This window comes from Lithobates pipiens, unplaced genomic scaffold (genome assembly GCF_037356315.1).
Source record: "Lithobates pipiens isolate NorthernLeopardFrog02 unplaced genomic scaffold, aLitPip1_a1.2 Scaffold_8, whole genome shotgun sequence".
NCBI lineage: Eukaryota > Metazoa > Chordata > Amphibia > Anura > Ranidae > Lithobates > Lithobates pipiens.
The window spans coordinates 7,958,851-7,974,954 of record NW_027507903.1 but is presented as its reverse complement, the minus strand read 5'-3'; the positions used below and the strand labels follow the sequence as shown (position 1 = coordinate 7,974,954).

General features: G+C 44.4%; 1 protein-coding gene across 4 annotated transcripts in view; it reads right to left on the bottom strand.

Annotated features, from left to right (window-relative positions):
• The window catches only part of LCTL (lactase like), an 80,410-nt gene extending 67,207 nt beyond the window's left edge, over positions 1-13,203 (bottom strand). Inside the window, exons 1-3 of one of the 4 annotated variants that reach the window (XM_077471930.1) lie at positions 12,976-13,203; positions 4,657-4,772; positions 3,139-3,294 (exon numbers count right to left, since the gene is read on the bottom strand). In XM_077471930.1, coding sequence (XP_077328056.1) covers positions 3,139-3,262 — 124 coding nt within the window. In that variant the 5' untranslated portion in view covers positions 3,263-3,294; positions 4,657-4,772; positions 12,976-13,203. The remainder of the gene's footprint in view (positions 1-3,138; positions 3,295-4,656; positions 4,773-12,975) is intronic. The other 3 variants (XM_077471931.1, XM_077471928.1, XM_077471929.1) reach the window with 3 other exon arrangements.
• Between the last annotated feature and the right edge of the window lie 2,901 nt (positions 13,204-16,104).

Genomic DNA, 16,104 nt, shown 5'->3' with positions numbered 1-16,104 from the left:
TAAAAAAATTGGAATTTTAGAAATTCTTGTCTTTTAGGTCAATTTTAGGTCGATTTTAGGTCAATTTTAGGTCGATTTTTTTTTCAAATTTCAGATTTGTTTTTACAAATCGTGATCATAACAATCATGATTTGTAAAAACAAATCTGAAATTTGAAAAAAAAATCGAAAATCTGAAATAAGAATAACGTAACTATTACTGACTATTAAATTATAGGTATTGGAATTTTCTTTCAAATCTAAATACAAATGATCCGAAATAATGAATGCCGTATCTAAACAAATGGAACGTAACAAATTAATAATAATAAATAACAATAATAAAAAAAAATCGACATTTCGAGAATTCGCAAAAACGGAAGTTCACAAATTCGAACAAAATCAGAAATTCGGAAATTATCAAAAAAAATCGGTAATTCGGAAATGAGAAAAAAAAATCAGAAATTCTAAAATCGGAAATAATAACTAACTAATAATAAATTAACTATTACTGATTATTAAATTATAGGTATTGGAATTTTCTTTCAAATTTGGCTATTCGAATACGAATTATCCAAAATAATGAATGGCGTATCTAAACAAATGGAACGTAGCGAATCAATAATAATAAATAACACTTATAATAAAATAAATTGTGACGGGTGACGCAGCGCGTAGGGAGGCGGAGCCAGTGACGACACCATAAACTAGTGTCAGCAGAGGATCTGCTGCGTACAACAGGCGATGTTGTTTCTGACTATTTTATAAAGCGCTACATCAATCTTGGTCTGTGTGGATAATATTCAGTGACTTTGTTTTCGCATAATACAGCGTTGTGCAATTAAATATTTTTCTTTTGAACCACGATAATAATAATTTTTTTAAATAATAATTTTTAAACAATCATTTTTGAACTATGTATTGTGTATATATACCTTTTTCTACATATCTACACAGTGTTGATCAATCTATGATATTGATCTTACATCATCTGGCTACTTATTCAGTATTATCCTTTTATTTTTCGTAGGTGGGGTGTATGTTATTTTTTTCTCTCACTTATTTATATATATATATATATATATATATTTTTTTTTTTTTTTTTTTTTTCTATTTTTATGCGCTTTTTATGTTTCTTGGCACACGTGTCAATTCAGTACACTACACTGTTTTTGTCCTAGCGATAGGGACTTTGCACATGGCACTTTAGTTGTTGGCGAGATATTGATTTTAGCGCATCACTATTTATTTATATCGGCTGCTTTAACTGACATCATATGCAGATTGAAGTTAAAGCGGAGTTCTACCCAAAAATGGAGCTTCCTCTTTAAGTAACCCCCCCCCCCCGACATGCCACATATGGCGCCGGAAGGAAGATCACCTCTCCCCTCTCCCTTCCTGCAAGATTGCCCCCACCCTTCACGGCGCGCAATGTGGCTCGTGCATGCGCAGCGCACGCCTGGCTGTGAAGCCACGACCAGGGGCCCGCAGTTAGAATGTCGGTGCCTCAGAAGAAGAGGCTTTGTTCGTCCGCAGCGCTGGACCGTGGGATAGGTGAGTGATTATTAAAAGTCAGCGGCTACACTTTTTGTAGCTGCTGATTTTTAAATGGGTGGAACTCCTCTTTAATCCCTTTGATCTGCAGATGAAGGAAAATAATGATACAAAAGTAACAATATCTTACCTTTTGTATGTTCTTCTGAGCAATGTTATTTGTAAATACTGCTTTTTTGACAGCTACAGCTGGTGACACCTTCTCTGATTATACAACAATGGCAGCTTTGATTAATCAATTAAGCTGACATTTGCTGTATAGTGGGGGGGGGGGGTCATGAAGCAGGGCAGAGAAACTGGGCATTCCACACACATCCTGTGTACAATGATTCTCAAAACCTGCAAATAGTTAAACTGTGTAAGGGATTCCTTACTGTTAAGAGTGGTAAGGATGTGGTGCTCCCTTCCACAGTTGGTGGTGTCAGCGGGGAATGTACAGTAGATATATTCAAAAAAATGTTTTCAATGTGTTTCTTAGCAACAGGACAGGGTCATCCATCGCCCAGGGGAAGGATGCAGAATTGCGCCCCCTCCCCCGCTATTAACTGTTTCAGCCTCAGAAGATTTTACCCTCTTCCTGACCAGAGCACTTTCTACAATTCGGCACTGCGTCGTTTTAACTGACAATTGCGCGGACGTTGCAACGTTGCACTCAAACAGAATTAACGTCCCCTTTTTTCCCCACAAATAGAGCTTTCTTTTGGTGGTATTTGATCGCCTTTGTGGTTTTTATTTTTTGCGCTATAAACATAAAAAAAGAGCGACAATTTTGAAAAGAAAGCAATATTTTTGACTTTTTGCTATAATAAATATCCCTCCAAAAATATATATATATATATAAAAAAATATATAATATATAATATTGATTGGTTTACGTAAAAGTTATAGCGTCTACAAAATAGGCGATTTTTATTGTGACATTATGGCGGACAGATCGGACACTTTTGACACTGTTTTGGGACCATTTATCATTTATATAGCGATCAGTGCTATACAAATGCACTGATTACTGTATAAATCACACTGGCAGGGAAGGGGGTTAAACAGTAGGGGGCAATAAAGGGGTTAAGTGTGTCCTAGGGAGTGATTCTAACTGTGGGGGGAGGGGCTTCCACTCACATGACAGCGATCACTGCTCCTGACGACAGGGAGCGGTGATCCCTGTCATGTCACAAGGCAGAACGGGGAAATGTCTTGTTTACATAGGCATCTCCCCACTCTGCCGCTCCGTGACACGAGTCCACGGGTCCCACGGGCATGGTCACGCTGGCCCGCTAGCCCCGCCAATTAAAGGGGGACGTACAGGTACGCCCACTTGCCCACCATTGCCATTCTGCCAACGTATATTGGAGTGCAGCGGTCGGCAAGTGGTTAATACATTCCATAGAATGGGAGTACCCCCCTCTGGATAAATTTTTTGCCCCTTTTGCTTCACTGCACCCGGGGGAACTTCCCCTCCTGCCCACCCCTTGTCCTGGCCCTGACAGGGATATAGACACACACATAAACACACACACTTAGGCTGAACTAGATGGACTTGTTTCTTTATTCAACCTTACCAACTATGTAACTATATAACTATGTAACTATTCACCAATGAACTTACTGGGTGGGAAAGTGCCATAATAAAATGACCCTCGATCGGTCTGTGTCCACTGGAATTCCTCTTCTGCCCAGCTATGTAATACCAGTGACAACAGTTGGGCCACCCAGAACACCGGGAACATCATTCTGCAGCTTGGTGATGGCGAATTCACTGTATCTACGAAGAATAAGTATCACCCGTTACACTTTAATCAACATGCAATGTGTATCTCTTACCGCCAGCATGAACCCCAAATGTTAACTGAGAATAACATGATCGCCAGGCTGTGTTTTTGGTATCATGTCCTATACCTGGGGGTCCCCAAACCACGGCCCACAGGCCACATATGGCTAGCCACAAGATTTTATCCAACTGTTCGTGAAAATATACCTGCTGCCATCTCAGAGGGGGATGTTTCAAGATGAAGAGCAGGGGGGGGGGGGGGGAAGGGGCCGGTAAATATGTAATTTACTTGACCCTTCCTTTCCTAAATGAACACAGTGAGTGATCAATACCAATCACTCCTGTGTCCATTGGTCACTGAAGCATAGTAAAACTTTGCTTCAGTTTGTGAATGAGCAGGAAGCCTTAGAGCGCTTTCTATTCATTTATCTGTGAAGTTGAGGCTACAGAGAAAGAGACTGATAAACGTACTGTATGCCCTCAGTTAATTTTAGTGGCGGGTGAGGGGCGGGGGGGAGACGCTGTCAGGTAGGCTGTATGGGGCCCCATGATTTCCAACAGCAGCCCTGCCCATGGGTAAAAGGGGGGACTCTGCTGGGCATACAGCGACATAAGAGGGGACTCTAATGAGCACTCCTGAATGTAAGGGAGAACTTTGATGAGCACTCCTGAATGTAAGGGAGAACTTTGATGAGCACTCCTGGATGTAAAGGAGAACTTTGATGAGCACTCCTGAATGTAAGGGAGAACTTTGATGAGCACTCCTGGATGTAAAGGAGAACTTTGATGAGCACTCCTGAATGTAAGGGAGAACTTTGATGAGCACTCCTGGATGTAAAGGAGAACTTTGATGAGCACTCCTGAATGTAAGGGAGAACTTTGATGAGCACTCCTGGATGTAAAGGAGAACTTTGATGAGCACTCCTGAATGTAAGGGAGAACTTTGATGAGCACTCCTGAATGTAAAGGAGAGGACTCTGATGGACACTTCTCAATGTAAGGAGGGGATTCTGATGGTCACTCCTCCTGGATTTAAGAATGGATTTCAAGAGCGGGCTGAAAATAGGTAAGTATACACATCTTTCCTACACAGGTTAGTCAGCATAGGTGTTAGGAGGGGGGAGGGAGCATTTTCAAGACTAGTAAGACTTGGCCTGGAATTTTACTTTGCGGGAACTACCACCAGAAATCTGTCGTTGGGGGGGGTCTTTGAATTCCCATGAATATATGTACCTGTGCTCATGTAATGACAGAAGTAAAACACTTGTGCAATTTATTGATGTCAAAGATAAGAGAAACAAGAAGAAGTAGCTACATATATAATAAAACAAAGCTACATCAGTGATGGTTACACACCATGAGACTTTCAGAATCTCTCTCTGTAGGTCACATCCGTGCCTACCCCAGTGAGGTCCATCAGATTCCAGAGACTGACTTGAAACTCTCCACCTGTGGCTCCCGCAGCTCACAGCCTGAAATACAAAGACGTCAGCAGATCTTTAATGTAATTGCAAATCCCTTCAACAATTAGCAGCCTCATAGGCGTGCGTACAGGGTGTGCCGGTTGTGCCTGGGCACACCCTAATCACCTTGTGCAGTACTGATTCTCCATGCTTCCTGGCACCCCCTGTTTCCCCTCTGCAGTGCTGCCAGCTTCCCTCCTCTCCCTCTGGCTGCAGCGGGGGGGGGGGGGGGGGGGTTGTTTCAGGATTGACAACGGGGTAAGGGGCTGGTAAATATTTAATTTACCGACCCCATCATTTTCTGAATTGTTCTGTATATTTTATAGATAGGCAACTCCTATCCTCATATTGATTAGTGGTTACAAATTAATAACTATTGCAGGAGGGAACAGACACAAAAGATACACTCGGCACCTCTTCAAAATAACTGTTCTGTTTTATTTGACGCAATCAATGTTTTTTTATGCATGATTACGTAGGTATCACATTAATATTACAATTGTACTTGTATGGTAACAAAGGACGTAACATAGGCAGGCTAATTCTAATCAGCACTCGAAAGAATGTAAACATGTAATGAAAACATTATTAGTACTGTTTGCATATAAATAAAAAAAACTACTGACACCAGTCTCCGCTCTACTGACACAGTCCACTGCTCTGCTCATATACACGCATGTGTGTTTGTGTTCTGGGATGCACAACCTAATGCAATAGGCTGTGCACACCAATGAGCGGTCTTTTCATGTACAGTGGAACCTTGGATTATGAGCATAATCCGTTCTAGGAGTATGTTCGTAATCCAAAGTACTCGCATATCAAAGCGAGTTTTCTCATTGAAGTCAATGGAAACGAAAATAATTAGTTTGGCATTGACTTAAATGGCATGCAATACTGCATGTGGCCAGAGGCGGGGTGTGCCGGAGAGGCTCACAAACAGCCGAAAAGGCCCGAGCACACTTCGGCTGACCTTGGCAAACCTCGGCAAGACTCCGTTCATGAACCTTTCCAAGGTTTGCCGAGGTCAGCCGAAGTGTGCTCGGGCCTTTCCGTGCATTTCTGAATGCCGGGATCGGCGCTGCTCGGCTCCGGCGCCCCCCCCCATCTCAGGCCAAAATCGGTACTGTACACCGCTTTTTGCCTAAATCCTGCTCGTTTTGCGAGATAACACTCACAAACCGAGTTAGGATTTTTGGACATACAGTGCTCGTTTTGCGAAACGCTTGTTAACTGCGTTACTTGCAAACAGAGGTTCCACTGTACATAGTAGGTGAGGTTGAAAAAAGACACAAGTCCAACCTATGTGTGTGATTATATGTCAGTATTACATTGTATATTCCTGTATGTTGCGGTCGTTCAGGTGCTTATCTAATAGTTTTTTGAAACAATTGATGCCCCCCGCTGAGACCACCACCTGTGGCCACTCTTAGGCCGCGTACACACGCGCGGACTGTTCGCCCAACTTTGTCCGCTGAACAGTGTTTGGGCGGACAGTCCGCTCGTGTGTGGGCTTTCAGCGGACAGTTTCAGCGGACAGTTTGACGAACAAGGTTTTTCGGAAATTCCGTAAAACTGTCCACTGAAACCTTGTTTGAGCGAACAGTCCGCCCGTGTGTAGGCTTGTTCGTCAAACTAAGTTCCGCGCATGCTCAGAAAGGATTTACACGCCGAAAGTTATAATGCAGTGTATAGGATGTCGTATTTTTCGTCCCGTCGTACGTGCCGTTCACGTCATCGCGCACGGTTTCAGCAAACTGTTCGTTCGTCGTGTGTGGCCATGTCCGTCCATGCTAATTTTGAGCGGACTGTTTGGCGAAACTGTTTGACGGACAAAGTTGGGCGAACAGTCCCCGCGTGTGTACGCGGCCTTACAGTAAAGAACCCTCTACGTAGTTTAAGGTTAAACATCTTTTCTTTTAATTTTAATGAGTGGCCCACGAGTCTTGTTAAACTCACTTCCGCAAAAAAAAGTTTTATCCCTATTGTGGGGTCACCAGTACGGTATTTGTATATTTAAATCATATGCCCTCTCAAGCGTCTCTTCTCCAGAGAGAATAAGTTCAGAGCTCACAACCTTTCCTCATAACTAATATCCTCCAGACCCTTTATTAGCTTTGTTGCCCTTCTTTGTAGTTGCTCCATTTCCAGTACATCCTTCCTGAGGACTGGTGCTCTGAGCTGGACAGTATACTCCAGGTGCGGCCGGACCAGAGTCTTGTAGAGCGGGAGAATTATCGTTTTATCTCTGGAGTTGATCCCCTTTTTAATGCCAATATTCTGTTTGCTTTGTTAGCAGCAGCTTTACATTGCATGTCATTGCTGAGCCTATCATCTACTAGGACCCCCAGGTCCTTTTCCATCCTAGATTCCCCCAGAGGTTCTCCCCCCAGTGTATAGATTGCACTCTTTTTTTTTTTATTTGCCACCCAAATGCATTATTTTACATTTTTCTACATTGAACCTCATTTGCCATGTAGTTGCCCATCCTGTTAATGTGTTCAGATCTTTTTGCAAGGTTTCCACAGCCTGCGGAGAAGTTATTGCTGTGCTTAGCTTAGTATCATCTGCAAATACAGAGATTGAACTGTTTACCCCATCCCCATCCTCCAGGTCGTTTATGAATAAATTAAATAGGATTGGTCCCAGCACAGAACCCTGGGGGACCCCACTACCCACCCCTGACCATTCCGAGTACTCCCCATTTATCACTACCCTCTGAACTCGCCCTTGTAGCCAGTTTTCAATCCATATTCTCACCCCATGGTCCATGCCAACGGATCTTATTTTGTACAGTAAACGTTTATGGGAGGCTGTGCCAAATGCTTTTGCAAAATCCAGATACACCACGTCCATGGGCCTTCCTTTATCTAGATGGCAACTCAATCCCTTAGTAGATTGGTTTGGCAAGAACGAATCTTCATGAATCCATGCTGATTACTGCTAAATGATACCGTTTTTCATTACTAAAATCTTGTATATAGTCCCTTATCATCCCCTCCAAGAGCTTGCATACTATTGCTGTTAGGCTAACTGATCTGTAATTCCCAGGGATGTATTTTGGGCCCTTTTTAAATATTGGTGCTACATTGGCTTTTCTCCAATCTGCTGATACCATTCCAGTCAGTAGACTGTCAGTAAAAATTAGGAACAATGGTCTGGCAATTACTCGACTGAGTTCCCTAAGTACCCTTGGGTGCAAGCCATTCGGTCCCGGTGATTTATTAATGTTAGGTTTCCCAAGTCTAATTCTAATTCGATCCTCTGTTAGCCATGAGGGTGCTTCCTGTGATGTGTCATGCGGCTAAACACTGCAGTTTTGGTTACTGAAGGCTCCCGATTCCCTTGTGAAGACTGAGGAGAATAATAAATGCCATCTCCCCATCCTTTGTAACCAGATGTCCTTCCTCATTCTTTATGGGGCCAATATGGTCTGTCCTCTCTTTTTTACTGTTTACATATTTAAAGAATTTCTTGGGATTTTTTTTGCTCTCCTCCGCTATGTGTCTTTCGTTTTCTATCTTAGTCGCCCTAATTGCACCCTTACATTTCTTGTTGCATTCTTTATAAAGTCTGAATGCTGATGATGATCCCTGAATCTTTTTGAAGGCCTTCTCCTTTGCTTTTATATGCATTTTTACATTGGCGTTAAGCCATCCAGGACTTTTGTACGCTCTTTTAAATTTATTACCCAGTGGGATGCACTGACTAATGCCCTTATTTAATATGCTCTTAAAGCAAACCCATCCATGTTCTTTGTTCCTAAGATTTTATCCCAATTTATGTCCTCTAGTAAGGTACGTAGTTTAGGGAAGTTGGCTCTTTTGAAATTCAGTGTCTTTGTATTCCCCTTATGTTTCCTATTTGTGTGATTCATACTGAAGCCAATTGAAGTGAAGGGCCACCCTGAAAAAAAAAATACATAAAAAAATGTGAAAAAAATCTTTAAAAAAAAAAAAAAATTTTTTTTTACTTACCAGAAATGCCTGTTGCTAGGCACATCATCCTAATCTGCCTCTTCCTCCTCCGGGGAGATCTTCTTTCTTCTCTCCTCCGTGATGCGTCTTCTGGGTAATGGGTCGCGCTGTGTTCTGGGAACTGTGTGTCCCAGAACACAGCGCGTCCCATTCACAAAGCGCTGCGCGACTCGTGCATGCGCAGTAGGAAACGGGCAGTGAAGCCGCAAGGCTCCACTGCCTGTTTCCCTTAGATAGAATGGCGGCGCCGGGACCCGAGAGCCGAGGGACAGGTCGGCCTCGGGCGGCCGACATCGCGGGCGCCCTAGACAGGTAAGTCGGCTTATTAAGTCAGCAGCTACAGTGTTTGCAGCTGCTGAATTTTTTTTTTAACCTATATTGCCCCATATTTCCACATCCGTGATCAGGTCTGTATTGTTGGTAATCAGTAGATCTAGTAATGCTTTATTTCTAGTTGGTGAGTCTACCATCTGACCCATGAAACTGTCCTACAAGGCATTTAGGAACTGGCGAGCCTTAAACAAATGCATAATTACTCTGCCCAGTCTATGTCTGGATAATTAAAATCCCCCATTATGATGACACTTCCCATCCTTGCTGGTAATCCAAATTGATGTTGATCATAGAGAATTCCGGCGGACCAGATGGTCGCCGGAGTCTCTATGATCGTTCAGAGGCTGGGCACGATGTTATGACATCACACCCCGCCTCTGCGTTCAAACAAATGGCGCCGCCTTGGCTGGGAGGCCTAGATCGTTTATTTTTTTTTATTTCAGGCTTCCCAGCCTAGAGGATAGATGTGGGTTAGATGTCTTATTGACCCCCATATCTCACTGTAAAGAAGACTTGTCATGGACCTGTCATGAGGACAGAGGACATGCCATATTCCTATTACAAGGAATGTTTACATTCCTTGTAATAGGAATAAAAGTGATCACATTTTATTTGATTTTCAAAAAAGTGTCAAACTAAAAAAAGAAAAAGTAAAATTAAAGCGGAGGTCCACCCTAAAAAACAAAAAAATGACATAAAAATGTCCCTAAAAATCTTGAAAAAAATTAAAATGACAATTTTTTTTTTTTTTAACTTACCAGAAATGGCTGTTGCTAGGCAGATCGTCCTAATCTGCCACTTCCTACACCGCGGTGATCTTTAGTCTTCTCCTCCTCGCGTCGTCTTCTGGGGAACGGGGTGCGCTGTGTTCTGGGGAACTCGCGCATGAGCAGTAGGAAATGGGCAGTGAAGAAGCAAGGCTGCACTGCCTGTTTCCCTTAGTTGGAATGGCGGCGTCGGGACCCGAGAGCCGAGGGACGGGTCAACCTCAGGCGGCCGACATCGCGGGCACCCTGGACAGGTAAGTGTGCTTATTAAAAGTCAGCAGCTACAGTGTTTGTAGCTGCTGACTTAAAAAAAAAAAAATTTCAGCTGGCCCACCACTTTAACAGTAAAAAAAAAAAAATGGAAGCGCCCCTGTCCCAGTGTGCTTGCGTGCTCGCACACAGAAGCAAACGCATACGTAAGTCCCACCCACATATGACAGCGGTGTTCAAACCACACATGTGAGGTATTGCCGCAAACGATAGAGCGAGAGAAATAATTCTAGCCCTAGACCTCCTCTCTAACTCAAAACATGTAACCAGTAAAAAATTTAAAGCGTCGCCTATGGGGATTTTTAAGTACCGAAGTTTGGCGCCATTCCACGAGCGTGTGCAATTTTGAAGTGTGACCTGTTAGGTATCTATTTACTCAGCGTAACTTCATCTTTCACATTATGCAAAAAAATAAATTGGGCTAACTAAATTATGAATTTTACATGTAGGAGAGAAATGTCAGAATTGGCCTGGATGGGAAGTGGTTAAGCCTCTAGCACAGCTGTATTGTTTCAGTGAATGACTGTCTTTCAACCTACATATGAAATGTATGACCATTAGCACCTGCTTGGTATGCAGGCCATACATGGTCGAATTTTGAACAAATTTTCTTTTCAAAATCAGAAAATTCGTTTTTTTTTGTGATCCGATGTTGCCACCATTGATTTTCGAAATTCGGCCGACCAAGCCTTCAATTTCACCTCATGTTGCTACAGAAAAGAATTTTCTTGGCCGGGAATCTTCTTTTCTCTCCGTAAATTTTCTTTTATCTCCGTACATTTTCTTTTCTTATTACATTTCTCGCACGATTCTCCCATCATTGATTAGAAAATCGTTTGTTTTTCAAAAAAATTCCAACATGTCCGATTCCTCAAATTTTATTTCCGCGCGAAAATCGGCTGTTGCTGCAGCCCCACTAATGGTGAGAAATTCATACGAAAATTCTTAGATACGATTTTCGAAATGGAAAAATTCTTTCGAAATTCGAACCGTGTATGGCATGGTAATTGATTAATCATACACCTGACTCCAATCCTACAGAACCCCTGACTTTGTGCAAGTGTAGGAACTAAGGATGAGCTCAGGCGTGTTCACATACTCCACGTGCAGCACCCGCCAGGAAGTCAGCGCAGCGTTGCGCTAATCACAGGCATTGCCCCGATGCGCGGCTGCAGAGATCGGGAAACGTCTCACTGCCTGTGATTAGCGCAGCGCTGCGCCGACTTCCTGGCGGGCTCTGTACGTGTTCCATGCGAACTCCGCCTGAGCTCATCCTTAGTAGGAACTGATGCTGGTTTGAAGCCAAAGGATGGTCACACCAAATATTGATTTGATTCAGATAGTTCTTCTGTTCGCTCAACTTTGCATTTAGTAAATTGATAAAAACAAACAATTAAAATATATATTTTTGAAAGCATTCTTACTTTCTGACATTTGCCTAAAACCTTTGGACAGTACTGTCAGGGTCGGGACAAGGGGTGGGCAGAAGGAGCGGCTGCCATGTGAGGTGAAGGGGGCACTGCAAGGAGATGGGGGGGGGATTTTTGTTGGAAGGGAGAACTTGGAGGGTGGCAGAGGGTAAGTATTGTTCTACGAGGGGAAATTTGTGGGGGTATGCTAAGAGTGTTAATTTAGGGGGTTTTGTGTGGGGAAGGGGAATGGGAGAAGAGGATTTGTGCTGGGGGGAGGGAGATGTATACTGGGAGGGGAAATTAGGAATTTTTAGAGGTAGAGAATTTGTGCTAGGAGAGGTGATTTTTTTGGGGGGGGGGGCAAAGATTTGTGCTGGGAGGGGGATTTCAGAAGGGGTGATGATTTGTACCAGGAGGAGGGAAAAATTATGCTTAGGGGAGTGAAAAGGATTAGTGCTCAGTTTTTTTGTTGCCACATAAAACTCATACATCTTGGGGGGGGCGCAGGTTGGCATGTTTGCCCTGGGCTCTAGAAGACCTTGTCCCAGCACTGAGTTCTGTACATCCGGGTGCTTTGCATGCCTTCATGTCCAGTCTGTTCTCTAGGAGAAAATAATTTAGGAATTGCACAGCACTTGATCTAAAAGGAAGTGCTGCAAATGATTCACCCCAGAATAAAATAAATGGTTTTGGATGCACCTCCACTTTGAATTATATTATATTTTTATGTAACTATAGGTAAGAATGTTTAGTACACTCTTGCCTTTCTTTCGTTTTTGTCCAGCAAATGTTCACCTTGTAATTTTCTACCTTTTATCACAGATCATTGCACTTGTTTACTGCTCCTGATGAGTGGGAGTCCCCACGAAACGCGTAGAGCCTTAGCCTTATGCTACATCTTCAACATCATGTGATCTTGAGACTCTGCAATTAGTGATATTAATTTTATTTTTTATCTTTTATTTACTTTTTTTATCTATCTTTTTTTACTGATTACATGATTGTTGTTTATGAATTAATATAATTACATTACCGTGTACCAATGTTTCTATTACCCATAGACTGGTTTTATATTTTACCATTATCAACTTAATCATGTTGTTCATGAATTTTTTATTATGATAACTACCATTCTGTATTATTATTTTATATTTTTTGCTATGAAATATGTCATTATCATGTATAATTAAAATACTCAGATTCTATTGAACCATACTATTATGTTATTTTTTGACGCAATGTTTATATTTTTGGAGCCCATGATCACGTGATTTTAATCTTTATTTTCTTAGCTGCGCTTCATATAAAGTCCCAACATTCTTTTTTGCCAATGTTGCAAATTCCTTGCAGACATAAATATTAAAATATTGTCCATGGATGACTCCACTATCCTACCTCCATGACCGACACGAGAGGTTGGTTGTATTTATCCCTGTAAATCCAAGGTCCAGCTTACCTTCCCTGGTCAACAATGTCCTTCCTATGTTCTTCTCACAAACTCGGCTCCAGCTAATTGTCCCGAAAAAGGTGAATATCAGTGAGAATGTGGGAAACTCAGAGAAGGGTCTGGTCCTGATGTTCTCTAGCTGCAGCAAAACCCCAAACAAAACAGAACGATCGAGGCCGGAGAAATTAGCTGAGGCCCACAGAACGTACAGAAAAGGCTGCTGGGAGCGAGTGCCTGGTCGGCGGACGCAAAGCACTGTGGGCTGCTGAACTTCTATTAGGAGGCATTGTCCTAGAGTAAGACTGTGTGACCCAGCAAATGTTTTATGGTCGTCTCTCATTCCACAATGACGTTCTACTTTCCGGACCAGCCTGATACTCACATTGATAGATGATAAACCGCTGACAGATAAATAGGCAGAACCATCCATACCTTTATAAACATTTATATCAGTGTACTCAGGGGCGGACTGACAACTGATGGGGCCCCCAGGGCAATAGGAGATTATGGGGCCACACAGTATACACAAAAACACATACACAGTATACACACACACAGGCATGTACTGGCCATTGGGACAACCGGGAGTTTCTCGGTGGGCCGATGGCTCAGTGGGCCACTCTGATGTAAGGGGGTGCTGATGGGACACTCTGATGTAAGGGGGTGCTGATGGAACACTCTGATGTAAGGGGGTGCTGATGGAACACTCTGATGTAAGGGGACTGCTGATGGGACACTCTGATGTTAGGGGGCTGCTGATGGGACACTCTGATGTTAGGGGGCTGCTGATGGGACACTCTGATGTAAGGGGGCTTCTGATGGGACACTCTGATGTAAGGGGGCTGCTGATGGGACACTCTGATGTAAGGGGGTGCTGTTGGGACACTCTGATGTAAGGGGGTGCTGATGGAACACTCTGATGTAAGGGGGCTGCTCATGGGAAACTCTGATGTAAGGGGGGTGGTGATGGGACACTCTGATGTAAGGGGACTGCTGATGGGACATTCTGATGTAAGGGGGCTGCTGATGGGACACTCTGATGTAAGGGGGTGCTGATGGAACACTCTGATGTAAGGGGGCTGCTGATGGGACACTCTGATGTAAGGGGGTGCTGATGGAACACTCTGATGTAAGGGGGCTGCTGATGGGACACTCTGATGTAAGGGGGCTGCTGATGGAACACTCTGATGTAAGGGGGCTGCTGATGGAACACTCTGATGTAAGGGGGCTGCTGATGGGACACTCTGATGTAAGGGGGCTGCTGATGGGACACTCTGATGTAAGGGGGCTGCTGATGGGACACTCTGATGTAAGGGGGTGCTGATGGGACACTCTGATGTAAGGGGGCTGCTGATGGGACACTCTGATGTAAGGGGGCTGCTGATGGGACACTCTGATGTAAGGGGGCTGCTGATGGGACACTCTGATGTAAGGGGGTGCTGATGGAACACTCTGATGTAAGGGGGCTGCTGATGGGACACTCTGATGTAAGGGGGCTGCTGATGGGACACTCTGATGTAAGGGGGTGCTGATGGAACACTCTGATGTAAGGGGGCTGCTCATGGGACACTCTGATGTAAGGGGGCTGCTCATGGGACACTCTGATGTAAGGGGGCTGGTGATGGGACACTCTCATGTAAGGGAGTGCTGATGGGACACTCTGATGTAAGGGGGCTGCTGATGGGACACTCTGATGTAAGGGGACTGCTGATGGGACACTCTGATGTAAGGGGACTGCTGATGGGACACTCTGATGTAAGGGGGTGCTGATGGAACACTCTGATGTAAGGGGGTGCTGATGGAACACTCTGATGTAAGGGGGCTGCTGATGGGACACTCTGATGTAAGGGGGTGCTGATGGAACACTCTGATGTAAGGGGACTGCTGATGGGACACTCTGATGTAAGGGGACTGCTGATGGGACACTCTGATGTTAGGGGGCTGCTGATGGGACACTCTGATGTAAGGGGGCTGCTGATGGGACACTCTGATGTAAGGGGGTGCTGATGGAACACTCTGATGTAAGGGGGCTGCTCATGGGACACTCTGATGTAAGGGGGCTGCTCATGGGACACTCTGATGTAAGGGGGCTGGTGATGGGACACTCTGATGTAAGGGAGTGCTGATGGGACACTCTGATGTAAGGGGACTGCTGATGGGACACTCTGATGTAAGAGGGCTGCTGATGGGACACTCTGATGTAAGGGGGTGCTGATGGAACACTCTGATGTAAGGGGACTGCTGATGGGACACTCTGATGTAAGGGGACTGCTGATGGGACACTCTGATGTTAGGGGGCTGCTGATGGGACACTCTGATGTAAGGGGGCTGCTGATGGGACACTCTGATGTAAGGGGGCTGCTGATGGGACACTCTGATGTAAGGGGGTGCTGATGGGACACTCTGATGTAAGGGGGATGCTCATGGGACACTCTGATGTAAGGGGGGTGGTGATGGGACACTCTGATGTAAGGGGGGTGGTGATGGGACACTCTGATGTAAGGGGGCTGCTGATGGGACACTCTGATGTAAGGGGGTGCTGATGGAACACTCTGATGTAAGGGGGCTGCTGATGGGACACCCTGATGTAAGGGGGCTGCTGATGGGACACTCTGATGTAAGGGGGCTGCTGATGGGACACTCTGATGTAAGGGGGCTGCTGATGGGACACTCTGATGTAAGGGGTGCTGATGGGACACTCTGATGTAAGGGGGTGCTGATGGAACACTCCGATGTAAGGGGGCTGCTCATGGGACACTCTGATGTAAGGGGGCTGGTGATGGGACACTCTGATGTAAGGGAGTGCTGATGGGACACTCAAAATGTACGTGGGCCAGTCTGGATGAAGTCCAGGGCCAAATTTCTGTCCCAGTCCAGCCCTGCACACACACAGTATACAGTCACACAGGTTACACATACATTTACACACAGTATACACAGACATGTTTCTATTGGCTGAGAAGGTACTGGAGAGGTGGGGCAGCTATAATCTCAGGATTTTTAGACCAAAAGGATGTCGGTAAGGGACATTTCAGAGACAGATGTAAAAAAAAAAAAAACACAGATTTTTACATACTGTCCCTGGTTTTACTGAGGTTGGCAACCCTGATGGGGCTCCCTAGTGGCCCAGGCCTTCGG